This window comes from Armigeres subalbatus, chromosome 1 (genome assembly GCF_024139115.2).
Source record: "Armigeres subalbatus isolate Guangzhou_Male chromosome 1, GZ_Asu_2, whole genome shotgun sequence".
NCBI lineage: Eukaryota > Metazoa > Arthropoda > Insecta > Diptera > Culicidae > Armigeres > Armigeres subalbatus.
In genome coordinates this window covers 242,346,199-242,373,457 of record NC_085139.1, presented here as the reverse complement: position 1 = coordinate 242,373,457, position 27,259 = coordinate 242,346,199, and the positions used below count along the sequence as shown (strand labels likewise).

General features: G+C 40.8%; 2 protein-coding genes across 2 annotated transcripts in view; one reads left to right on the top strand and one right to left on the bottom strand.

Annotated features, from left to right (window-relative positions):
* Window positions 1-27,259, top strand: part of LOC134206144 (uncharacterized) — a 44,279-nt gene that overhangs the window by 2,129 nt on the left and 14,891 nt on the right. The window contains exon 3 of the mRNA XM_062681834.1: window positions 26,386-26,879. Within this exon, the coding sequence (XP_062537818.1) occupies window positions 26,386-26,879 (494 nt within the window). The remainder of the gene's footprint in view (window positions 1-26,385; window positions 26,880-27,259) is intronic.
* On the bottom strand, window positions 23-26,480 carry LOC134206145 (transforming growth factor beta-1-induced transcript 1 protein). The gene is made up of 4 exons (XM_062681835.1): window positions 26,309-26,480; window positions 9,677-9,889; window positions 442-675; window positions 23-379 (listed from the first exon to the last, which is right to left on the bottom strand). The coding sequence occupies exons 1-4, from the start codon at window positions 26,309-26,311 to the stop codon at window positions 296-298; spliced, it is 534 nt and encodes a 177-aa protein (XP_062537819.1). The 5' UTR covers window positions 26,312-26,480; the 3' UTR covers window positions 23-295.

Here is a 27,259-nt window from a genome sequence, read left to right as displayed (position 1 = left end):
ATTAGGGGTTTTTGGTTGAGTATTTAAGACTTACAGTGACCCCAAGGTCATACCAAAGATAATCATTTATTTCGTATAAATACAAATTGATGAATTAATACAAATGTTGTGGGTCTGAAAGCGGATTCAAATTAAAAATTAAAATACCGCGCACGCAGTCGGAAGCTTTCCATTGTCGTTAACCTCGTTGTTCTTGTTTAAAGATATTGTGAAGAAAGAGAGAGAGAGAATTTCCTAAATCATATAGCTATACATGCAGTGGGTTAGGATTGAGAGATGAAATCGACATCGCCCTTCAGATTCCACACTTTTCGCAGATGGGTTGCTTTTCCTTGTCCGAGCGGAATTTGGAATCAACGCCGATTGGTTCCTTACAGAGCTGCAAAAAAGGATAACTTGTTATTAAACACAGAACAACTTCATTCGAGCAAAACTAGCTACCTTGCACTTGAAGCATTCCTTGTGCCACTTGCCTTCCAGGGCGGAAATGGCCTTCTCCGAGATGGGTTTCTTACAACCGCCACACTTGGGAGCGTACAGCCGCTCGTAATCGGTCGTGCAGTACGGTTTGCCGTTGCGCTCAAAGAAAGTCTGTCCGGAGAGCTGCTGCTTGCAGGGGCCACCGCAGATGAAGTGCTCCAGATGCCAGGTTTTGCCCATCGCCTTTACCACTTTCTGGAATAGATTGGATCAAGAGATTAGGGGATTAAAAAATATTCGTTAAACATTGGAATAATGATTTGATAATTTTTTTTTTTTGGCGCCATACTTTTGACGTTGGACAACGTCATACCCGAAGGTACTGGGTGTCAAATCCAAATCTAAAATTTTGGGACCATCACGAAATCATGTAAGATTTTGAACGTTAATAGCGCTCTTATCTCTCGATGGATTTTGAGGATTTATATATCAATCGACTCGAAAACTCTCCAGAAATTTGTCAGTTTCATTAGAAATTTCAATTATTTACAGTAAACTGTATTTTGAAAATTTCAATTCTTGTCACACCTTGTAAAAATTTCAGAACCAACCAATCCCTTTCATGCATTCCCAACACGGACATCAAAATCATGTACGCTACGGTACGACCACCCATAGAAAAGGGCATAGAAAGACCCGTGTTTCGCCTCCATTCCAAGTTTGATTTTCGATCTGCGAGGACGTGTTTTTCCGAGTGGAATCGAATCGAGAATTTTCCCTAGCGCGTGTTTTTCTGACGATGACGAGTGAGTGACTTGCTTAGTGCAGTGGTTTTTTTTTCGGTTGAAGGTTGGTTTGCGGTTGTTGAAATAGTAAGACGAAGGCGATGAGTTCGGGTGGGACCCCGGATTGTCCCCACAGCGGTAGATGGAAAACCAACAGTGCCGGAATGGATGAGCGGCGTTTGCATCGGCCAGCTGCACTGCCCATGATTTCATAGTTGACGTATCAACCATTACACTTTTGCATGTATTTGAGATGATTTAGGGACAAATATCGCAAATCTGAAACATTTTAACCCGTTGACACTTGAATGAGGCTTGAAACATGCCACATATCAATATTACAAGTCAAACTCGTGAATTTTGGAATGGTTGTTACGTCAACTATGAGATCATGGGCAGGGCAGTTCCTTCGCTGTTTGCTTCCCAACTATCCTGGATAGTTCACGATGATTGTTGTGGCAGCGATCACCTCCCTCTTGTCATCTCTCTGAATCGAGCCACTCCAACGCTGTCTACTCGTCCTGGAAATACGAGTTGGCGGACTGGAACGGCTATCAAAACCAGGCATATGAGCAGTTCACAATTAAACCTCCAACCTCACCAGATGACTTTGTTTGATATTGCAAAGCCCCCGAACCAGTGGTTCACCGGGGAAACATCAATTCCATGGCAGAACCCCACCGTCCGTTCAGCCGTCAAACTCCGTCGCAAGAAATGCGTGCTCTTCAGAGAGTGGCAAAGGGGGAGCGTAAGGATTCTGTTCAACTTGCGGAGTTCAAAGTCCCCGGGAATGCATCGAGAGTTGTCATCAACAAGGCCAAATAGGATAGTTGGGATGAATTCATCTCATCCATTAATCCGGAATGCTCATCAAATGAACTGTGGGAACTGTGTCCACATATTAAATGGAAATAAAAAGCAACAACCCACCAAAATCAGAATCAATAACCAAATCACCGACAACCCATCCCTAATTTCCAAACACCTTGCTGACCACTTCTCCCTCTCTCTTCATCAGCCAACTATTCTAATCAGTTTTTGTCCCTAATAGCCTAATAGCCTTTTTTGATACTGTCAATAACCCGGACTACAACTTTGTATTTTCCCACGAAGAGTTAGAATGGGCACTGCAGAGAGTCAGTGGGTCTGCTGGCCCAGACGACGTAGGCTACCCCATTTTCAAAAACCTTCCACCCATTAGCAAATCGATTCTCCTTTCCATGTTCAACATTATTTGGGAAAAAGGTGAAATCCCACAATCCTGAAAAGAAGGTTTAGTTGTCCCTATCCCAAAACCTGACAAAAATGAATATAGCGCCGACAGTTACCGTCCCATAACCCTGCTAAACTATATTGGGAAGATTTTTGAGAAGATGGTCAACATGCGACTCATCTCTCTCCTGGAATCACAAGGACAACGATCATTCGGATTGTAGATGGCTAGTTATTGCCTAAAATGTTTTACGGTGTAGGACTTTTTAGTAGAGGTGGTGATCTTATGACCAAAAAAGCCTCTGGCCACCTCGGCCATTAGGTCTGAATGTGGTCAACTTCCTTTCGAGCACTTCCTGACGGTCGGCGTGGTGAATCCCGGCGTGGAAATCCCGTAATAGAGCAAATAACCTACTCAAATCCCTTACAAGCAACGAACTCTCTCCAATATCCATCCTCTTTAGAGCTGAAAATAGACCAAAGCCACTGTGCGTCACCGTCGGTTGTAAACAAAATTCTTGCAGCAACTCCGCCGATGTCGATGCTGGGTCCGCTCTACGGCTTCTTGAACAAAATGGCTCGCGCGCGCGGGCAAACAGCTTACTTATGCCCAATAAAGCGAACCCAGTGTCCCCGCCCCTTTGGGGAGTGTTTCGGTTGCACATAATATTTTAACCCATACCGATAACCAAAGAGGCGGGACTTCTTCACTGATTACAAGAAAGCTACTTTCCCGTACTGGCGAGCCATTTGGTTGAAGCTGTCGTGTAGAGAGGAGGTTCCAGCATCGACATCGGTGGAGTTGCTACAGGAAATATTATTCCCATCCACGGCGTGGGTCGTGTGGTCATCGTCGTCAGCATCATCAGCACTCCAGTATCACGAGCGGGCGTCAGAGGAAGATGCTTCACAGAGAACCAACAGAGAACCACAGAGAACCAACAGATGTTTACTTGGGACTAGCACTCATCTTCAAAGTACAAGTACTGGTGATCTCATTTGTTAGGTCACACTGGCGCCTCCCACGTCAGAAGTCAATGTAGGGAAGGAGGACGAAATGATTATGCAATCACTCGGCCACTGCAATCCGAATATACCTCTGCAATTTGTTGGAATTTTTGGGTTAGGTTCGAGGGGCAGAGGTTCGTCTTGGTTAACGAGCTGCTAATGTGACAGATAGGAGAAAGCAACTGATACACGCAAAAAAAAGCGTTAATGAATTCGTGAACTAACGAGTTCACGGTTTATTTTGCGGAAACAACAGTCACGGATTCGGGAATACAGTCACGTTTTCTGCAACGTTCTCGAAAATGTGACTGGTGTTCCCGAATCCAAGAGTTATATCACGGTGTATTTTTGCTGGTTCATGAAATCGGAAACCCTTTTTTTGCGTGTAGAATTTCTTATTGGATGTAGGAAACGAGCTTTTTCGTTCCTTTTCAATTCTAGCAGTTTATATTAGAATAGTCAAATTGAAGGTATAGCATAGAAAATGAAAACGGTATGGAAGTCCATTTCCAGTTGTAGCGATTGCTAGAACATGAGAAATATAGAGAAAGATACAAAGTAGGAGAATGGAACGGACCTGGGACGGACAGGCCTGGTTCCTGATAATGTATTCCTCCGAAAGTGTACCCAGAAGAATTGCTGGACAAATTCCTGAACCAAATACTAAAGGAAATCCCAGAGAACTTCCTGAAGAAATTTTACCCACGATTTCGAGAAGGATTTCCCTGCAAATTCTTCGATTATTCCCTCCAGGGATCTCTCTGAGAATGATATCAGCGAGTCTCCAAGTCGCGAATGCCTACAGCAATTCTTCCTGCGATTTCTTCGCCTATTTCTCCGAAAACAACTCCAAGATTTTTTCCGCGAGTACCCTTTTTTATGATTTTTTCTGGGAATTCTTCTGGAAATTCATTCGGAAATTTCTCCTTGGAATTCTACCGGGAGTTCCCACATACATTCCTCCAGGAGTTATTCCTGCAATTTCTCCAACAATTCCTCCGAAAATACTTCCAAGAGTTTTTCAGCGAATGTCTCCGGGAATTTCACCTGGTATTCCTCCTGGAATCTCTCTAAAAATTCCAAATAGAATTCCACCAGGAAGTATTCCGGGAGTTCGATCAGGAATTCTCCCAGAACTTTCCCCAGGAATATTTCCGAGAGTTCCCTAATTAATTATTCCATAAATTCTTCCTACTTTTATCGAGAATTCCTCCAAAAATTCCGCCGGAAATTCATGCAGTAATTCCCCGCGAAATTCCTTCCAGTTCATCCAGGAATTGCTCTGCACATTCCTCGGGGAGTTCTTACTGGAGTTACTTCACGATTCCCTCCAAGAATTCCTTCTCGATTTTTTCCACGATTTCCTCCGAATTCCTCCAAGAATTCCTCTGGAAATTCTTCCAGGGATTCATTTGGAATTTAACCTTGTAAGCCTCCTGGAATCTCTCTAAAAATTCCAAATAGAATTCCACCAGGAAGTATTCCAGGAGTTCGATCAGGAATTCTCCCGAAACTTTCCCCAGGAATATTTCCGAGAGTTCCCTAATTAATTGTTCCATAAATTCTTCCTACTTTTATCGAGAATTCCTCCAAAAATTCCCCGCGAAATTCCTTCAGGAATTCGTCCGTAAGTTCATCAAGGAATTGCTCTGGACATTCCTCGGGGAGTTCTTACTGGAGTTCCTTCACGATTCCTTCTCGAATATTTCCACGATTTCCTCCGGGAATTCCTCCAAGAATTCCTCTGGAAATTCTTCCAGGAATTCATTTGCAAATTACTCCAAAAACTCGTTAGGAACTGCTGTGGAAATACCCCCAGGATTTCCTCTGAAAATTCCTCCTGACATTCATCTGGAAATTCTCCAGGAATTCAGAAATTTCTCCAGTACTTCTTCCGGAAATTCCTCAGGACTTCTTCCATAAATTTCTTCAGGAATTCCTCCAGAAATCTAGAATACCTCAGGGAATTCCTCCAGGAGTTACTTCCGTAAACCCCTTGAGCATTTCTTCCAGAAATCCTCTGAGAATTTCTTCCGAAAACCCTCGGTAATTCGTTCCGGTAATTCTTCGGAAAATTCCTCCACGATTTTTTTCAAAAACTCTTCCACGATTTCCCCCGGGAATTCCTCTAGGAATTCCTCTGGAAATTCATCCAGGAATTCCTTTCGAAAACCCTCCGAGCATTCCTTCCAAAAACCCTCCGAGAGCTTCGTCCGGAAATCATTAGAGCATTCCTTCCGAGAATTCTTCGAAGAATTCCCCCATGAATTTCCTCCAAGATTTTCTCTAGCAATTCCTCCAGGAACTCCTCCAAAATCCTCCAAAAATTTTTACAGGAATTCCTTCAAAAATTCTTTCAGGAATTTCTACGAAAATTCCTCCAGGAATTCCTCAGAGAATTCCTCAAAAACTTTCTCCTGCAATTCTGGAAACTCCTCCAGGATTTCTTCTGGAAATATCTCTAGGAATTCTTCCGTAAAAAAAATATTCCACCAGGAATTTATCCTGGATTTTTTCCAGAATTACCTGGAATCTCCGGAAACCAGAAACCCTCCAGGATTTTCTCTCGAAAATTCTCCAAAAATTCTTCCCAGAAACAATCCATGAATTCTTTCCGCAGCCTTTCGGGATTTTTTTTCCGGAGATCTTCCAGGAAGAATTCCTGGATTAATTTCGGAGGAATTTCTGCCCGGAAGAATTCCCGGAGAAATTCCCAGAGAAACTCTAGGAGGAATTTCCAGAGAAATTTCCGAAGGAAATGACGGAGGAATGCCCGGAGGAATTTCTGGTGGTATTCCCGAAGAAATTCCCGAATAAATTTCCGGAGGATATACTGAAGGATTTCCCTGAGAAATTTCCAAAGAATTTCCCAGAGTAATTCTCGAGAGAATTCACAGAAGAATTCCCGAAGTAGCTCCCAGAGGAATTTTGAGAGGAATTCTCGCTTAACTTTTCAAAAGGACCTTAGTAACATTTTTTTCAAGAATTAATTTTTGTACTGCAATCGAAAGCTTTCATGTTTATCTGTTGATTGCGCTATTCAAATTAATTCATGAAAAAATGTTACTTAGGTCCTTTTGAAAAGTTAAGCGAAAATTCCTGGAGGAATAGCAGGAGGATTTCTTGTAGAAATTTGCGAAGAAATTCTTGGAGGAATTTCCAGAGCAACACCTGGGGGAATTCCCTGTATTAGCGACGAAACTCCTGGCAGAATTCACAGAATTATTTGTGGATTTCTCGCAATAATTCAAAGAATTCACAAATATATCGGAAATATTTCCTGAATTCTGACATTTTTTCAATAATTTCGAAGTTATTCCTAATAGTCAATCTGCTACTACCACAATTCTTTACGGCTATGGTTTACTTGTCGTAACACTTGGATAACAGAATATCTCGGAGAATGCATTAAAATAAATGCAAATTAACGCTATTTTGACCTTTTCTCATTGCGTGAGAAATTACAATTGTCGTTAGGTGCATTAATGCTGTCTATTCGTCTGTTCGAACATTATAAGTGTGCGTGCGAGTGTGCCTGTATTCAATTTAGCTGGCCGTTTCCGGCCCGGCTCGGGCACAATGAGAATAGTCCTTAAGACGGGATTGGTCTGTGCAGTAAATAAAAGTCTTCTCCATTCAACTCGGTCCATGGCTGCACGACGCCAACCGCGCTGTCTGGGGAGGGTCCGCAAATCGTTTTCCACCTTATTGATCCTCCTTGCTCGCTGCGCACCTTGCCTTCTTATGCCCGTCGGATCGTTGTCGTGAACCATTTTCAGCGGGTTATTGTCCGACATTCTGGCTACGTGCCCGGCCAACCGCAGTCTTCCGATTTTCGCGGTTTGAACGATGGATGGTTCTCCCAACAGCTGTTGCAATTCGTGGTTCATTCGCCTCCTCCATGTAAAGTAAGTTGAAATCAAATGCGCCAGCTTATGCTCCAAGGCTGAAATTTTCCGAGATTGATCTGCACCTCGCCATAGATAGTGCGCAACATTTCTGAACACCCCAAGTACACGTTGATCCACGAGCATTGTCCAGGTATAGTATCCATAGAGGACTACCGGTCTAATAAGCATTTTGTGGATAGTCAGTTTGGTACGGTTGCAAAGTACGTACGATTTCCTGTCATGATGCGTCTCCGAATTTCTCTGCTGGTATCGTTATCGGAGGTCACCAGTGAGCCCAAGTACACGAATTTTTCAACCACCTCAATTTCGTCACCACCGATACAAACTCGTGGTGGGTGGCTTGCGTTGTCCTTTTTTGAGCCTCTTCCTATCATGTACTTCGTCTCCGACGTGGTGATGGCTAGTCCAATCCGTTTAGTTTCGCTTTTCAGTCTGATGTAGGCTTCCTCCATCCTCTCAATGTTACGTGCCATAATGTTCAACTCATAGAGGGATCGGTTCCCCCCGATATGTGGATCAAGTCTCCCGCAAGTTTTGAAAATGTCAAATTTTTGACCTCATTAAGCACTTCCACAGTTATTAACTGCGAGGTTTCTAAGCCAAGTTACCATTTTTGCATTCGTTTCGTATAGCATGAGGCTAACACGATGATACTTTTATGCCCAAGGAAGTCGAGACAATTTCCAAACCGAAAATGGTCTAGACCGGCACCGGGAATCAAACCCAGCCACCCTCAGGCCAAGGAGGGTCCTCATAAGCTGAAATTATAGACAGTTATTATCCAGGTTGATGACATATTCTGTTGAAATATTTCTGAAAATGTATCAAACAAAATAATATGGCCAAAGTTTGAATGCGTCCGAAACATCAATTTTCACTAAACAAACTGTAGAGTTCCTTGATCCGAAACATTTGCTCGAAGCCATAACAATGCGTTTTGTTGTTCTAATGTTGAACGCCATCCAAATTAGTTAGATACATTTTCACATCTTTGGCATGTGCCATTCACATTTCTACTGAGTAAAGCAATCCACCTGTTGGTTTTTATTTATACGCTTTCCATTGAGCTCGTGCGTGGCATTATGGTAGCTATGCCACGTAATAATTGGCAGCTCGCTTGATGAGGTTACGAACCTTCTGACACTGATCAGCAGTGCTGATCACTAGTCGGTTCCTTTATGATCCGGTATTTAGTAATATTGCACGAGCACGATTGATTTAAAGGCTCCCCCAGACCTAAGCGATTTCATCGCCGCGACGGCGACAACTAGTCGCCGCGATTCTATCGCTGGGTCGCTGCAGGCAATGTTCCATTTATTCTTCCATACCAGCGACGACAGAATCGCAGTCGCCAAGCGATAGAATCGCGTCGCGACTGTCGCGTCGCGTGTGTTTGGGGGAACCTTAATGCATGACTCACCAACCCACAACCAACTTGTCTGTCGATTATTGTCGGTCGGAAATTTCAAACAGTTCATAAACTTTTTGGTTTAGTGTATCGGATTGAACATTTCCTTTCTGCAATTACGAAATTCAAACATTTGGATGAAATTTAAGAGCCTAGTGTTTCGTTTGTCGGTGTGTAATAAATATTTAGGAAATATTTGGAATGAAGCGGAGTGGCCGTAAATGGATTCTGTTATATTTATTTCATCTAATATTCAGGTTGTTGCGTGAATCTATTTGCATTCAATTTAATATAATATTATGAAATTAGGACTGAAATTAATGTTGATGTTGATTTGATCAGATTTAAGGAAGATAATTCCATACCAGTTATAATTTCTCACATAGACACATACGCATCCATTAGGGCTTAGGGCTCCCCTGATAAAAATACATAATTCCTTAATGTCACTTTTTGTCCGAATCTAATTTTAAAACCCCCACTTTATGGCGTTAAACTTTTGTTCACGAGGAACAGAGCTCTTTGCTGAAGGAATTCAAAACAACTAAACCGCATATTATACGGCGGCAAAGATATCGCATTGATTCTATTTCTGGAATCACTACGACGCGAAATGTCCAACCGGTAGATGTTTTCTCCCACCTCGCGCTGAGACACTATTCGTGGGTGGGGGCGGCAGCGTGTAAAAGATGCACACGGTTCTCAAGTCGAAATCACGCTTTTTATTGCCGTTTGCAGCCTGATTCACGCGACCCGTTCCGCTCCACTGACCGTACAAGCCAGTTTGATGGATCGCGTCAAATGTTGTGTTTGTTTTCTTCGCCATCTGTAAGAAACCCACTCACTGACATCTTGTTTTGATGTCGACGTAGAATATTTTCATATTTTGGAACACCTGTGTAACGGTTCCATTTGGACATGCTGCAGCTTACCTCGGTTACCATCTTCCGGCAGGCGGCGCAGATGGCCTGGAACTTGGATTCAAAGCACTTGGAGCATACCGGAAGGCCTTCGCTTTCGTGGAATTTGTTTTCGACGATGCGCTTTTTGCACTCCTTGCAGGCAAAATGTTCCGGATGCCAGGACTTATCCAAGGCCTCCAGCATCTTGTCCTTGATCTCCTCCTTGCAGCCAAAGCAGGTCGACTAGATGGAAAGAAATAAAAACATGTGATCAGATTTTCAAGTTGAACAATTGTTTAGACAAGTTGCAAAAAAACATAGTTATAAAAAACAAAACGTCCAAAAATTCATTGCGTATAAAATTGATCAGAGGCCAACAAAACACCCCCCACGATTGTCTACGACAACGCGTGAGCAATAATTTCCTCTGAACGGTTGTGTTTCCAACTGTGCAGCAGTGGATAACTTTCTTCAAGTGCCGTGTGAAAAAATGGCCCGCGCCAATGTATTAATCATAACAATCTGCCACTGTTGAGTGTTGATCATATTGGTTTGTATTTAAGTGGCCATGGAGTATCGGATTTGAACGGACAAGATTTCCAGATTTATGATGTTTTGTGTTATTTATACGATCGGATGTGTTCATATTTCGATTTGGATTCTGAGTAATTCTCCTATAAGATACACGGGCATGTAGCTGGTGTGACATGGATTGAATGCTAATTTTGTATTTTGGTACTATAAATATGTATATGAATGCTTGAGAATTAGTACCTAGTGAAAGTATTATCCATCTCAGCTTATTAAAGTAAGAGAAAAAATAGTTTTTTTTGCAATCAACTTGGTGTGTAAAAATGATCAAAACGCAGATTAGCGGACTAAGCTCAGAATACAGATGATTCACTGCGCAAAACTTGACCCTAGAAGTGGCGACATTTTCTACGATGGTATTAAATGAATAACATGAACCAGTTCAGTTCCATGGGAAAAAGAACCTCATAAGGTGTTCAGTTGTTCTTAAAGAAATGATGTACAATTATGCAGCTCCAAAAACTAAATCCTCACCCCTGTTTAGCTGTTCTAAATCATGTTGCTGGAACCGGAACAGCATAAAACAAGCATCGGGAAGTGACACTGCTCCCCGACTCGGTCGCGGGCAGAGATGGCTTTCGACATGCTTCTCCTGACAAGGATATGTGATCAAATTAATGAAAGTTCGATATCTGATAATTACTTGCCTTCCAGCCATTGTCAAACGATGCCGGATGAAAGTAACTAAGAGTGAAATCAGTAGTGATTCAGTTTTGTTGCAAATTTTCGAATACTATTCTATTTTGAATATGAGCCAAAATAGAACAAACTCACAGGCTTCCTCAGCAATGTTCTATTCATGTTTGATTGTTTTTCCATTAAATTAAATGATTATGTTGATGCTGAGGAGGTGGTGCGGTAAATGCAAAGTGGATTGATCCGTACATAAAATGACGCATTCATGCACCAAATCAATTGAAAAATATTTAAATCTCGTGATTCATTCGTGGTTCAAATCTGCAGAAAATAGAACTGAGCGATATAACAGTTTTAAACTTTTGAATCTCAACTGTTATAAAAAATGAATCTTGAGCCACTGCTGGGAAAGTGCATCATTCAGATTCATATTCAAACTGACAGCTCCGAACGATTTGAATCACTGCTGATTTTACTCTTAAGATTGACAGTCTGTTTTAGGCGGTAACGGGAAGTAACTACGATGTGATTATGCCAACAGGATTTTTCGATACGTTACTTATTTGCACTGATGGAATTAAACTGGGGTACGATGACCACGTAGAGCACGTGGCCCTCCAAATCGAATATTTTCACTGAAATTTAATTATATACGCTAAAAACTTCCTAAAGTAAATTCCAATGAAATTCATAAAGAAATTTATAAAAGAATTTATTAATCATTGTTAAAGAATACTCGAAGGAATAGCTAGACAAATTGCTAAAGGAAATTCTGAAGGAATATTTGAAAAAAAAAAATCGAAAGGAATTTCCGGAAATAATTGAACTTTTCAAAGGAATTTTTGAAAAGAATCCTAAAGTCATATCGCCAGGCTCGGTACGACACTGAAGCTGACAATATGACGCCCCCAACCACTAATCCCAAGGTGTCATGTGACCCGTGCCGAGGGGATGAAACAATTAGCCAGGCAGTTAACGGAGCCTGTAATGCTGGATAGACACTTTTTCGTGGTGCATTACGGAGTAAGATTTACCACACTGTGGTCTAGTTCTTACTAATCTTGTTAATACTTATGAGTGATGGTCGGAAGAGTATAGAACGACTATAATTTGCTTTTAGATGACCCATCTTTTCCTCTCTTTGGATGGAGTCAATGGAGTAAATTATAAAAACGTAACTCAATCTTAGGCTGGTTTCGAAGCCGACGACATGAATCTTCAAGCTCCAGAGCGCTGATTAATTAGGAAAGAAGCGGATACGAATTTGGTGGATCTGCTGAACCCTCTGACTGATTAGAACTCTGTGTAAAGGTGAGATTCAGAAATGCCAAAACGCAATGAAATCAGATCTCTGTACAAAAACGAATTCGGAACTCATAAGAAGAAGCAAAAATATGTTTGAACTTCAGTACCGATGCATGGCCAAAATCAGTATTATCCCACCTATTGTTCACAGAAATAAATAATGAAAAGTAAACAGCGCGTAAAACTTGAGATGCGGAAATTTACACTATTCTACGCGGAAATGGACCTCTTCGTAACAATTTTGCTTACAACTTGCAAGCAATATTGACGATTCACGTCAAATATTGTATACATTTAGGCTAAATCACGCGTGGAATTAAGCTAATAATGGTGTTCCATTTATGTGCATCATCTTTAGCGTAAATTTCAGTGAATTTTTCTATCTGTGTTGAGCCGAAACTGATTGAGGTATAAGGTTGGTATAAGCCATTTCTCAAAGGGTATAAATAGCGGAACCCTAATCTAAAGAGGCCTTACCTTAAGCTTGAGAAAATAAAAAACGACTGCTTCATTTCTTCTCAATAGCAATGGAGCAGAAAGACATGCACTAAACAAATGACACGGGTATACTACAAATGTTCAATGAAATGGACGCAGTGGTTCATCCCGAACAAAAAAAAATACTGTACTACAGAGACAAATACAGAAATTCCTTTGAAAACCCGTTCAGTTATATTCCTTCGCAAATTCAAAGAAAGAATTATAAAAAATAGAAAACTCATTAGGAAATTCCTTTACGATTTTTTTTTACGAATTTTTTCAGAAATTCTTTAAGAAAATCTTAAAATTGGGGTCAATTAGTTGTTCAATCGGCAGTTGTTCAATACCATCATACTGCTTCGGATATTCTCAAGAATTCCGTTAGAACTGTTCTTCAGGGATTGCTTCGAGAAATTTCTTCTAAGAGTTTGGATAGTTCTCCAGACATTTTTTAGTAAAAAATACCCCAAGGTATTAATTCGATAAGTTATCCAAACATTCATTCAGGCGTACCTTCAAAAACTCCTACAAAAATTCTATCGGAAATTCCTCCTGTAAATCATTACCAAATTTTATGAGGAATTTCTTCGCAAATGAATCTAGAAATACCTTTAAAAAGGTTTCTATGAATTCTTTTAGAAACTCCTCTGGAATTTCCTTCAAGAATTCCTGTAGCAATACTTTCAGAAATTCTTCCAGGTGTTCCCTCGGCTCCCTTATTTCCTCCGGAATTTCATTCTTGAATTTCTCTGGGCATTCCTTCAAAAATTTCTTCCTCCAAGAATTTCTTCAAAATTTTCTCCAAAGATTATTTCGGAAAATTCTCAGGAAAATACTTTGCAGATATTCTTTAGATATTCCTTAGGAAATTTCTCTAGGGATTCCTTCAAAGAATACTTAACAAATTCTCTAAAGAATTTCCTTGAAAATTCTTTTAAAAATTCCTTCTTAAATACCTTCAGGAATTCCTTTGGAAATTCAGTTGGAATTCCTACGGAACACTCTTTAAAAATACCTATAAGGTACACTGGGGGAAGTGGAAAAGGAAAAATCGATAGTGCATGTTTGAATTAATGTAAAATTAGTTTAAATTATTTAAATGCGTTCAATCAAAATGGACTATCAAAAACAGTCAATTTTGCACCAACTGTGCGATAATTCATACCATTTTGGTCGCTTGAAATTTATGGAAATAGATTTTAAAGTTAGAAGTTGTTTTTCCACTTACCCTAGTGGGATGGGGTAAGTGGAAAACCCATGTTAACTTGACCTTCAATAGTGATGAGTAGTTGCATATAACTAAAATCAAGACGATAATTGCTCTGAGTATCTTTTGTGGAATAATTTGGTTTTGCTGGTTTTTCCTTTTCGAACACTTAGTGCACGTAAAGTCTGGTTTGCTGGTTTGCTGGTTTTGCCTTCTCGAACACTTAGTGCACGTAAAGTCTATATGTTTGCCCCAAAGATGAACTTTTTAAAGGAAAAATGGGACTTACAGGGTTATAAACTAATCAACTTGGTTTAACGAATTAAGATGATGGGTGTATATGCGTATTTGTATGTTTGTGTGTGCGCAAAGCACGTACAAAATTATCAGCTATTCTTAAGCTCTTGTCCTCAAACAAATTTGTTCGCAAAAAAATGCATTCAACGGCGAAACTTGTTATGAATAAAAATTAATGTGAATTGTACAATATGTTTACCTATAAGTGCTATTTTTAACTTTCTTATACATTTTTTTCATATGTAAAACATGAGAAAGGCATCAATACCGATAGGTGGATTTATCAGGCATTTCTGGAATCACAATGATAACAAAGAAGGAACATATTAAGATTTACAGATATCGAAATAAACCCTAGAGAGAAGAATAAATTGCGTGATTAGAACATTATCCACTTCCCCCGCAGTGTTTGATACCTGGGGTAAGTGTAAAATCTTTGAATTATTTGCTTTCTTGGTACAAACCACTACCAATTGAATTGGATTAGTTTAATTGTATTAGAATGGTCACCTGTGATATAAATTCACTTGAAAAAAGAACAATTGGTGCAAATAAGAATTGATTTTATGAATGCAAAAATCAACTTTTCGCGAAACCTAAAATTACAGTTCAAGCGTTAACCGTGTTAGTGTATGTATTATACAAATTTCAACATAGTATTAGTGTGAGCATCAAAGTATATTCTTGCATAATGTTATGATGTGGTAAAAACTGTAAAGTATGTACAATTCCATTTTTTCGAGTCGATTTTTACACTTACCCCCTTTTTCCACTTCCCCCAGTGTACCTTATATATTTTGTTCCAGAAAAACCTTCCGAAATTCTTTCCTTCGGAAATTTCTATGAGAATTCCTATTGAAAATTGCCTTCGAGATTCCTGCGAAAATTGGTTTATGAACTCTTTCGATATTTCTTTGAAAAATTGCTTCAGTTATTATTTCAGGATTTTCTTAAAGAAACTCTTCCAGTGATTCCCTAAAAAGTCCCTTTGGAAACTAGGAAGAAATTCTCGAAGCTTCTTCGATTTTTTTTTTAATTTTCATCCATGCTTCCGATTTTTGAGGAATTCCTTCGGACATTTCTTCGGAAATTCTTTAAAACCTTTGGAGATTCCTATAACATTTTTTTGAGTATCACTTTAGAAATTCTTTTTGGGATTGTTCGGAGATTACTTCAATAGTGTTTCCGGATAGTTCATCAGGAAATTCGTCCACCGAAATTTCTAGAAAAAATTCTGCAGAGAAATTCACGATGGCCTTTTCCGAGAGTTTTCCGAAGGAATTCCTAGACGATTGTCAAAAGGAATTCGTGTAGTAATTTTCCTGCAGTGAACTCCTGGAGTGTTTCCAAAAAGATTTTCCGAAGGATTTCCTAAAACATATCCCGAAGAAATTTCTAGCTCATTTTCCGAAGGATTGCTCCTAAAGAAATTTCGGAAGGTATTCCGAGAACAATATGTGTATGTATTTTTAAGGGAACTTCCAAAGGATTTTCTTCAGGTATTTCCGAAAAAAAACTTTAATTACTTTCAAAGGAATTCCTGACGAAATTTCTCAAGGACTTTCTAAAAGAAGAAGAAATTCCCAAAAGAATTCCAAAAAACCCCAAGTTTTCAAAGAATTCCTTATATGAATTTAAAAAAAGTCTTGAGGTAGATTCCTTAAGAATTCTTGGAGATATGTATTCTAGGAGAAATTTTAGAATGCAAAAAAATCTTTCAGGAGTTTCAGGAGTTTGAAAATTCTTTACATTTTGTCCTGGAATTCTGGAAAGATTTTTTGGAGGAAATTCAGGAAACATCTGAAAAATTCTAGATAGTAGGGGAAGTGCATCGGTTTTGTCCACCTTAGTGCCTAATTCGGCCAACCCTGAAATGAATATTTTCAAAAACTTTTAATATGGGACGCACATGACTTGGTGGTTTTTTCACTGATGGGCATACAAAATCGCAATATTTATTATAATTTATGAATGTATATTAGAAATGAACCCTGTTCATTGGCTTAACACAAAAGTGACGAAAAGTCAAATGGGACTGTTATGGAGTGGAGTGAACAGCTGTGACAGCTAATAAATCCCTCGAAAATTGCTTGATTTTTTGAGGAATGCGAGAAACTGGCCAAATTAGAAACATGGTGTCACAAGTGTTCAGCTTCTGATAAATCGCACATTATCATTCGTAATAAATTTAAGATTTGTTTTAGTGCAATCGATTTTTTTCTGTTTCGCTATGTCGCAGCATGCGTGAAATAATAAAAATGACAGTTGAGCGTTGCTTCCGTATTGAGTTGTGTGGCCTTGAAAACGTGAATAATTTTAGGTTTGGATTCTGTGAGGAGTGTCCTTAAACATAAGGCTATCTGACGTTTATCATCTTTCTCTTGCACGCGCACAGCCGAGATAGGGTTTGTTTTCATACGGAAACGCTTCGGAAGCGTTCCGTATAAAAACAAATCCTATCCTTTCCGTGCGCGTGCAAGAGAGAGATGATAAAACGTCAGATAGCCTTATGGTCAAAGCTTCCATTTACAGGGTGTCTGCAAATTATCCGTACAGATTTTGGAAGTTTGCTTCTACAGAGCAAAAAAAGATAATAATTGACTCACTCAGTAGTTATATGGGTTCTACAGCTCAGCAAGTTATAACAAATGTATTTTTTTTGGCCTCTGCTACACTGTTTCATTCGGTGCAAGAAAAATGCTACACTGGTGTAGCACGAAAATCAAAAACGAACATTTTCGGTGCAAAAGTGTAGCACGAGTGTAGCTACACCGTAAAAACGAAAACGACATAAGTGTCAGCTCATAGGCAATAAGGACTATGTATTAGTATTTATGGATTCTTTTTCCAGGATTTTTGAATAAAAAGACAAGACCTTCCAACTCGTAGGTTTGAAGCAAATTTATCATTCGGTATGGTCCCTCCTTAGCCGTGCGATAAAACTCGCGGCTACATCGGATTGGAAATTGTCTCGACTTCCCTGGGCAAAAAAGTATCATCGTGTTAGCCTCAAGATATGCGAAATAGTAACTTGGCTTAGAAACCTCGCAGTAAACCCTTGTGTGACCGGCTGGGTATTCAGGTACCTTTTTGGAATTCAATTCGCGATATCTGAATGAATTTTCATAGTAGGAGGTTGAAACTCTGTTACATCCACAATAATGACGGTCAAAATCGATTGTACGGGTTAACTGAAATTTTGATTAAGGAGGGTGGAGGGAGGAGTTCCGACATTGTTTTACCCTTTAAATGGCCGGAAGGGTACCCGGGTACCCACGATACTAATGTGCTTATATCTTAGGCAATTTTTAATCGTTTTCTACCAAGTGGGGCTCATTCGGTTGGCCAAAAACATTTCTCATTGGAACCCCAACAAAATGGGTGTCAAAATTCTTGAAACTTCCACAGCAGGCTGTTGTTTATTATCTTGGGTCCAACAGATGTGTGAAAATTTGAGTGGCCATTTCGGAACAGGTTCCCAGTGGGGCCAAGAATGGTCATAAACATTTTTCAATGGAACCTCAACAATATGGGCATCAAACTTCTTGAAATTGCCTCAGCAGTTTGTTTCTGATTGTTTTAGGCCCACCAGACGTGCTGACCTTATAGTTTCCATTCCAGGACAGCTTCCCTGTAGAGTATTAAGTGGCCATAAATGGCCCTAGCATAATGGGTATCAATTTTTATAATAAAATATAAATAAAGGAATTTAGAAAGTGGCAGTTTTTTGTAACCCGTTTGTTGAGAGCAAAATCATTGCAAGGACAACCCTTTGACCTCAGAAGGCAACTAAGTAGTGAATCGAAAGCTCCGAAACATCCGGAGAAGTTGCCGATTCTGAAAGTTTATCCTAGAAAGCTTAGAATTTTTAGAATTTTAGTGTTGTAGCAATGAGCGAGCAAAATCAGTACAAGGACTACTCATTCATCCCGGATGGCCACTAAGTGGATTTTAGAAAGTTCTGGAACATTAGGAGAAATGACCAGATGTAGAAGATTGTATTTTGACGCCGCGATTTTTTTTTATAAATCTATTGTTGGCGTAATGCTAATTCTGGAAATCCGTCCTAGAAACTATTACTTACGGAACACCCAGAGTAAAGACAAATTCTTGAAAATCGTCCTAGAATACAGTGGTTTGTTATGAATGTGAGAGTAAAACTCCGCTAAATGGTCCTCCGGGAACTCCGGAACATTCAGAGAAAAGTGCCAATTTTCAAATTCATCCTCGTAAACCGTACTGTTTCACAAAACGATTTATGCATCAAAATGAGAGCAATATCATTGCAAGAACCAAATGTTGACACTGGGGGGCCATTAAGTGGTGCTCCAGAAGCTCCGGAATAGTCGAAAAGGTAATCAATTCTAGAAAGTTGCGACTTTTTTTTGTTTTGTTTTTGTTTTTAACCTAGCTTAGAAACCTCGCAGTTAATAACTTTAGAAGTGCTTAATGAACACTAAGCTGCGATGCGGCTCTGTCTCAGTGTGGGGATGTAATGCCAATAAGAAGAAGAAGAAGAAGCTCTAAATAACCTACGACTGACGTATTGTAGAGCTCCATAATTGCCAATCTTGGGCGATGTTCCTCCAGATTTCCTAAACGTTTAGGGTTCCCAGGTCCGATTCCACCGCGTGCAGCAGCCAGTGTGCTCGTGACCTTCCCACGAAGTCGCTGGCCTCTATCCGGATTTCTGGTGAATATTGCTTTTGCTATTCTTTCTTCCGACCTCCGCACTAAGTGACCAGCCCACTGGAGTTTCCCGTATTTTATTCGATTCACAATATTTTCTTCTTTATACACTTGATCCAACAAACATCGGAAGCTGATAGATCGCTTATTCAGCTTTAATTGTTTGTTGGGGATACAGCTCTTGATCCATGGGTCTGCGCCACACATATTTTTCTAGTTTTCCATCGAGAATTGTACGTAGCACTTTTCGCTCGAAAATCCCAAAAGCTTTCCGGTACGCTTCTTTTTACATCGTTACAAATCAAAGCAAATTTCGCTTCCAATATTCGAGGAAGCCCCTTTTTGCAGCAGCAATACGTCTTTTCAATTCACAGGATACATCATTGTCACATGTCACAAGTGTTCAAAGATAAATAAATTCTTCAACAGCTTCCCCATCAAGCACTACCTCAGCACTAACACCTTTATCTTTATCCGCAACCATGTACTCCGTCTTGGTAGAGTCGATGGTTTAGCCTATCCTCGCCGGCTCCCTCTTCATTAGGGCAAAAGCCTCCACTACTGCGATCGTTACCAATGTAGTCAACGTCGTCCCAAAGATCAGGAGCATATGCGACCATGTGATGATTAGGGTGGTCGGTATTGGCCATTTTTATCAAATACCGGTATTCGGTATTTGATGGAGTCAATACCGGTAATACCGGTAGAATACCGGTTTTTGTGAAAATTTCAATTTGGACTTTTGGATGAAAAACAATATTTGTTGACAAACTTCAAATGTTTAAATCATTGCTTGTTGAGCTGGACAAAGCGAAACTTAAGTAGACATTACATATTGAGCGACTCATCTCCCAATCCGCATTGGAATTTGTTAGCAATGTTGTCAACTACAGAGAATGCCCTTTCTGGTTCAACCAAAGTAGGACGAATGGTTCCACGACTGTCGTAAATCAGTGATTCATAGAAGGAGAATTCCTTACGGATTGTATGCAAGGATCCTGGCGTCAACGTATTTGCCACCAGCAACGTTTAGTGTTTTGCTCTGCTACAGTCTCTTCACAAGTTGTTCTTTAACCGATAAAGCAGAAAAAATCCATAAAGACATCTTCTTCGTACCGATCGTCAGGTATGATCGTTGTCTAAGATCCCATACGCTTGCTTAATCAAAGTAGCTCTGGATGCCTCGAAGAAAATGCCAAAATCGTTTTTGCCAAAATCGTTTTCACTGCATAATTATCCAAAAAGGAAAAAGATCGGCGTATTTGGATCGTCTCTCTTGGATTTATTCCTTAAAAGTTTAAAGCATCGAAATAGTGGCGGAAATTTCTGTGACTTGATTTGATAATTGTTCCAACGTGAATTGGAACGCCACGTCGGCTTCATATGAGTGCAGAACTCATAGAGCAGTAGTTACACAACAGCTTGAGCAGGCAGTCACTAATTCAAATATTTTTCCGAATCCAAAACGGACATATTTTTTGCAGAACAGGAGGTCTCCGGAAAACAACTTCTACGGCTCGTCCCTTTTTCACAATTCCATACATTATATATCAACAATGTTCATTGGAGAGAAAGTCATTCGCAGTTTGACAGATGGCTAAGAGAATAAAGCAACAGGTATGATTAATGACGATGTTGATCGATTTTTGTTGTAGCGTAAACTTCGGAAATGATGCTTACTTGGGCAAAGTTACTCATTGTTGTATTTTATGCTCGATGAGTCTTGTTACCGAATATTTGTCCCATCTATGCTGGATTTCCTGTTTATATGGGACAGATATGCAATTACAGGCAGTTGAGCTGATAAAAGTAGGTGAAAATTATTCGAGATTTTTTATACTGACAGCAAAATTTGAAATACCGAAAATACCGGTATTTTCCGACACTAATACCGGTATTTTCGGTACCCAAAATTGGCCGGTAATACCGGTATTACCGGTTTCGGTACTACCGGTTAGACCACCCTAGTGATGATAGTGCCATTCTTCTGCATGCCCTCGAGTGCAATATTTACAATAAATTTGAAAGCGCATCACTCTGCTTCAATCTCTCCACGGTCACAAACGCGGTTGATACGTCGTCTGTAACCCAAATACTTTATTTCGAGCCATCAAGCGTTGCACGTATCACCGTAAGTAGCTTCGTAGGAGAACCATGTTCAGACATTATCTGCCACAGCTAATTTATTTTCCCTAAACCGTACGCTGCTTTGAAATCAATGAACAGATTGTGGGACTGCAAGTTGTACTCCCGGAATTCATAATTCATTTTCAGGCCAAACATCCAATCCGTCATTGATCGGCCTTCACGGACAGACAGGTAGATTTTGAAACTGGAACGACAAAACTGATTAGACTAGCCAGTTTCTTCATCTACTGAGGGAGCGCATCTAGTTACAGTTTTTTTTCACACAGATTATCAGTGGATTCAGATTGCTATAAAAAAAATCAAAAATTGAACGCTTCTCCGGATGTTCCGGAACTTCCGAAGGTCCACATGGTGGCTACCCGGAATCAATTAGTGGTCCTTGCATTAATTTTGCTCTCACAACAAATGACAAATTTCAAGAATTGACCACTGCCCCGGATGATCCGGAGCTTCCCAAGGATAACTTAGTGTCCACCTAGAGTCGATTAGTGACCCTGGACATTACTTTACAATGGAGTAAATTTCTAGAACAAACTTTCGTAGTATCAGATAGAGGCCACCTAGGATCGAAGAGTAGTGCATGTATTGGTTTTAATGTGCCAATGTTAAAACAAACGGTTTGTAAAAAGTCACATCTGTCTAGAAGAATTTCTGGAATTTATCATATCTCCGAGTGTCCGGAATCTTATGGTGGGTCTCCTTCTGGTCACCCGGCGTCAATGAGTGGTGCTTGCATTAATTTTGCACTCACATTGCTAGAAAAATTGATTTAAAACCACGAAATTGGAAATCCGTGGTGAACTTGTTTGATGAGCCCAAATAGATCAGAAATAAACACTTGAAATAATTTCAAGAAGTTTGACACCCATATTGTTGGGGTTCCAATAAGAAATGTTTTTGGGCAACCCCGGCTCCCGGGGAACCTGTTCTAAAATGGCCACTCCGGAGTCAACTTGTCTGGTGAGCATAGGAGCATTAAGGACATGCGCAAGAGTTAATTTCAAGAAGTTTGATACCCATACTGTTGATGTTCCATTGAACAATGTTCATGTCCACCTATGACCCCTCGAGGAACCTGTTCTGGAATGGCCATCCGAAAGTCTGCACTTCTGATGGACCCAAATTAATAAAAATCAATCTTCTGATGAAATTTCAAGAAGTTTGATACCCAAATTGCTGATTAGCTACCGAAATCCACGATCAGTATCATTTATGCAGGACATGTTCTTGGAATTGGAAGCACCGCAACCGCTGCACTAGGCGCTGTGGCTCCGGATCAGAGAAACGACTGGTATGACGGCGAATGTGAGGAGTTAGTTGAGGAGAAGAATGCAGCATGGACGATATTGCTGCAACACCGCACGAGGGTGAACGAGGCACGATACAAACGGGCGCGGAACAGACAAAACTCGATTTTCCGGAGGAAAAAGCGCCAGCAGGAAGATCGAGACCGTGAAGAGACGGAGGAACTGTACCGCGCTAATAACGCACGAAAGTTCTATGAGAAGTTGAACCGTTCACGTAAGGGCCATGTGCCACAGCCCGATATGTGTAGGAACATAAACGGGAACCTTCTTACAAACGAGCGTGAGGTGATCCAAAGGTGGCGGCAGCACTACGAAGAACACCTGAATGGCGATATGGCAGACAACGGTGGTGGTATGGTAATGAACCTAGGAGCACGCGCGCAGGACATGCGACTTCCGGCTCCGAATCACCAGGAAATACAGGAGGAGATCGGCCGGCTGAAAAACAACAAAGCCCCTGGAGTTGACCAACTACCAGGAGAGCTGTTTAAACACGGTGGTGAGGCACTGGCCAGAGCGCTGCACTGGGTGATTACCAAGGTTTGGGTGGATGAGGCTTTGCCGCAGGAGTGGATGGAAGGTGTCCCATCTACAAAAAGGGCGATAAGCTGGATTGTAGCAACTACTGCGCAATCACATTGCTGAACGCCGCCTACAAGGTACTATCCCATATGTTATGCTGCCGACTAACACCAATTGCAAGAAAGTTCGTGGGGCAGTACCAGGCGGGATTTATGGGTGAACGCTCTATCACAGACCAGGTGTTCGCCATACGTCAGTTATTGCAGAAATGCCGCGAATACAACGTGCCCACATATGTATAGTCTATTTATCGACTTCAAAGCCGCATATGATACAATCGATCGTGACCAGATATGGCAGCTAATGCACGAAAACGGACTTCCGGATAAACTGATACGGTTGATCAAGGCGACGATGGATCGGGTGATGTGCGTAGTTCAAGTTTCAGGGGCATTCTCGTGTCCTTTCGAAACGCGTAGAGGGTTACGGCAAGGTGATGGTCTTTCGTGTCTGCTATTCAACATCGCTTTGGAGGGAGTAATACGAAGGGCAGGGATTGACACGAGTGGTACGATTTTCACGAAGTCCGTCCAGGTATTTGGTTTCGCCGACGACATTGATATCATGGCACGTAACTTTGAGAGGATGGAGGAAGCCTACATCAGACTGAAAAGCGAAGCTAAACGGATTGGACTAGTCATCAACACGTCGAAGACGAAGTACATGATAGGAAGAGGCTCAAGAGAGGTCAATGTAAGCCACCCACCACGACTTCCTTTGGGGGGTGACGAAATCGAGGTGGTTGAAGAATTCGTGTACTTGGGCTCACTGGTGACCGCTGATAATGATACCAGCAGAGAAATTCGGAGGCGCATAGTGGCTGGAAATCGCACGTACTTTGGACTTCGCAAGTTCGCCGCCGTACCAAACTGACTATCTACAAAACGCTTATAAGACCGGTAGTTCTCTACGGACACGAGACCTGGACGATGCTCGTGGAGGACCAACGCACACTGGGAGTTTTTGAAAGAAAAGTGTTGCGTACCATCTATGGTGGAGTGCAGATGGCGGACGGTACGTAAAGCAGGCGAATGAACCACGAGTTGCATGAGCTGTTGGGCCGTCGTTCGCACCGCGAAATTCGGAAGACTGCGGTGGGCCGGGCACGTAGTCAGAATGTCGGACAGTAATCCGGTGAAAATGGTTCTCGACAACGATCCGACGGGAACAAGAAGGCGAGGTGCACAGCGGGCAAGGTGGATCGATCAGGTTGAGGACGATTTGCGGACCCTCCACAGACTGCGTGGTTGGCGAAGTGCAGCCATGGACCGAGCTGAATGGAGAAGACTTTTATGTGCAGCACAGGTCACTTCGGCCTTAGTCTGATAATAAATAAATAATGTTCCTGGTTATCCGGATTTTCCAGGTATCGACCGGATCGGTTTATCTTGATAGAAGAGAAAATTATGAATCGAATAAGCCCATCATTGTTGAAATCGGTTGTAAATTTCCAGAGATATAAGCATTTCAGTTTCGTGGATACCGGGTACCCTGCCGGCCTGTTAATGGTGTTTTTGCCGGCCACACAACGGTTCAAGTATTTTTTTTCCAATTTTCATATACCACTGTTTCCAAGTCCACTGGTTAGGGTCAGCTATATTGAGCAGATGGGGTTGCATTCTTCATGAGGATCAGTTGCTCAAAGAAAGTATAGAAAATTGACCAAGGTACTCGGATCGATACTTAGGACATCGCGGATACTTCCCGGTACATTAAAAATGTTACGGGTGTCTTGATACTGAGACCAGTCGCATGTAAAATTTTCTGCTGAATTGGGGGATGTTGCATATCATGTAAGTTAATGGGGAAAATTTCTTGCTAGAGATGCTGTGGGACACTCGAATTTGAGAGCGATTATTGCCTGGGTAATCTTTTATTTTTTGAATGTAGAGTTCATTGATTTCAACCATCTCGCTCCAAGCCTCTTGACCTGGATTTTGTAATTGTGTGTATTCTATTATTAATAAGAAAATTATTTTAAGATTTTAGTGGAATGTCTTTGATTGTCTTTACTTGATCAACTGGTGGAATAAAATGGAATTGTACGAACTCGTCTTATGGACACCCCTCACGGAATCCTAGTTTCAAAGTACTCGCGTTTTCGGGGGCACACCACTCGATACGGAGGCGGCAAAAACTGTTATTTTGGTTGATTTGACTTTGCTGCGTCGCAGCATGCGTGAAATTATGAAAATGACAGTTGTGCGTTGCTTCCGTATAGAGTGGTGTGCTCCCGAAAACGCGAGCACTTTGAAACTTGGATTCCGTAAGGAGTGACCTTATGACAAGTGTATCTACTTTTTCTCGCAGTGGCAGAACAGACATACCAAGCAAAATGACAGTGATTTCAACAATACTATTCTTATAACTGGCCCTCTGCTAAAATTTCAATTTCTTCATACTGGTCGCTGGCTTGCGATACCTATACCAATTATCCATACTGTTTTTCATTACTGCGGTAGCTCTCTACTTGATATTGTACTTACCGATAAATACCAACAAATCAATTATGATCAGGGTTTCGACTTTTCGTTTCGATAATACCAAAACAAGCGTTTTTCGGACCCAGGGAGAATTAATTTTCGTTGTTTATATAACAAAGAAGATAATTCACCTATAAATCTAATAAATTAATTAGAAAAAAATGGGCTTGGACGCGTAAGAACATTATTCACAAGCGACGGTTCTTCAAAAATGTTCCATCTTCTGGAAGGGAACAAAGCAGACATTTAGAAAGTGAATATTCAACTCTGTTAAAAACATGCGTATTCTGTAGGTGCCTTCTTAGGTACTGCAACCATTTTCCTAGGGTAATCACATCTGGATTTTCCAAATTTTAAACTATGATCCATTTGAGGATCAGGAGATGACCCTGCGTCGGGCTGAAAGTCTTGGTGATGAAGATAAATGAAACTAATTCATTAACAGTAAAGAAAAGTAAAGAAATTTCGTATTCATGTTTCTTATTATTGTAAACATAAAATCTTCAATCCTTTCCCTGGATCAAAATAAATAGTAAAGGAAAGCGTATATTAGCATTTGGTATGGTTATTGTTTTGAATTTTCATTTCATAGATCCCATATCCATTATATGGAAAGCAAAAAAAAGAAAAAGTTTGCCAATTTTCATTATTTCAATATTTGTAATTGAAATGGACCCCCTTCCCTGAATTTTGAAACCATCGAACTTCTTCATACACTTTCTTGAAACACAATTAACGCAGATTAAAATATAATGCTTATGAGATGATCTGTAATATTTTCTACCACAAACTTATATACAGGAAATTATGTAGAAAAATTTGTATCTCAGTTTTTTTAATCATTTTTATAGGGTTTCCAAGAAATATTAAATTTTGGTATCAACTTGGGGCACCTGCTCTTCTACTTTATCGAACTTAAATTCATATTAACACATACCATTTTGTAATGATTTGATATCACAATGCCTTTCCAAGAACTAATCAAATTTCACTGTTCACTAATTTTCACCCAAGCGTGCTACTGCTGCCAAGTCTAGTAATCACAATCACCAAAACGATCGAGCCGGCACGACCGGAGAGGAACCATCCGTAGCGACCGAAGTTACGGGTGCAACTGACCAGACCAACCGTGTGGAAAAACGCTTTTCCGACCAGAAACCTAGCTCCGCCGATCGGAGGAAAAGCAAAGACGACAACGGCAACGGCCACGGAGATGGGACAGGCAGAGGAAAACGCGCGCAGTGCACCCCGATCCGTGATTGCGTGGGCGACAGTCAGAGTAGCGATTCCGGTAAGATGGTGACGCCGGCTGCAGTTCCAGCCATCCCGCCCAAAGGTGTTGATTTGGAGATTAGCGGTGGAAAAATGTTCGCCAATGAAATGCAAAATGAACTAGCGACGAATAACTACCGCAAGACTGTCGGAAGTATCGTGTCGTCGGAGACCGTTAGCAGGTTGACCGGATCCGGGGAGACGCGCAGTGGGCGGCTCGAGGATCGGAAACGAAGGTGAGGTTTTGTTGTTTTCTGATGTAGGTGGTATTTTTGCAGGAACAACTCACGATATGGACGGTTTCGCTCGTGGTGTGGGTGGGCACACTTTCACGATGGTGGACAGTTGATGCCAAAATATTGGGATGGTGTGCTGAAAGATAGATGTAAAATGCAACTTTGGCACATTGCTGTCAAATGTTGGGAATCAGATCTGGTTCAGATGCGCTGCATTTGCATTGGGACATTTGGAGAAATGATTTTGTTCGCAACTTCTAGCGCAGCAGTTTTCAATCTGAAGTACATGTGCCATATGTTGTATTTTTACTCACTTTTACTCAAATTTACTTGAATCACCCAATCACTTGTTATTTAGTCGATTTATCTAAAGTAATTGC

Coding starts and splice junctions, on each gene's coding strand:
- LOC134206145 (XM_062681835.1), bottom strand. Junction 676..9,676: donor GCCGGAAGATGGTAACCGAG/GTAAGCTGCAGC, acceptor AATCTATTCCAG/AAAGTGGTAAAGGCGATGGG. Junction 380..441: donor AGGAATGCTTCAAGTGCAAG/GTAGCTAGTTTT, acceptor CCTTTTTTGCAG/CTCTGTAAGGAACCAATCGG.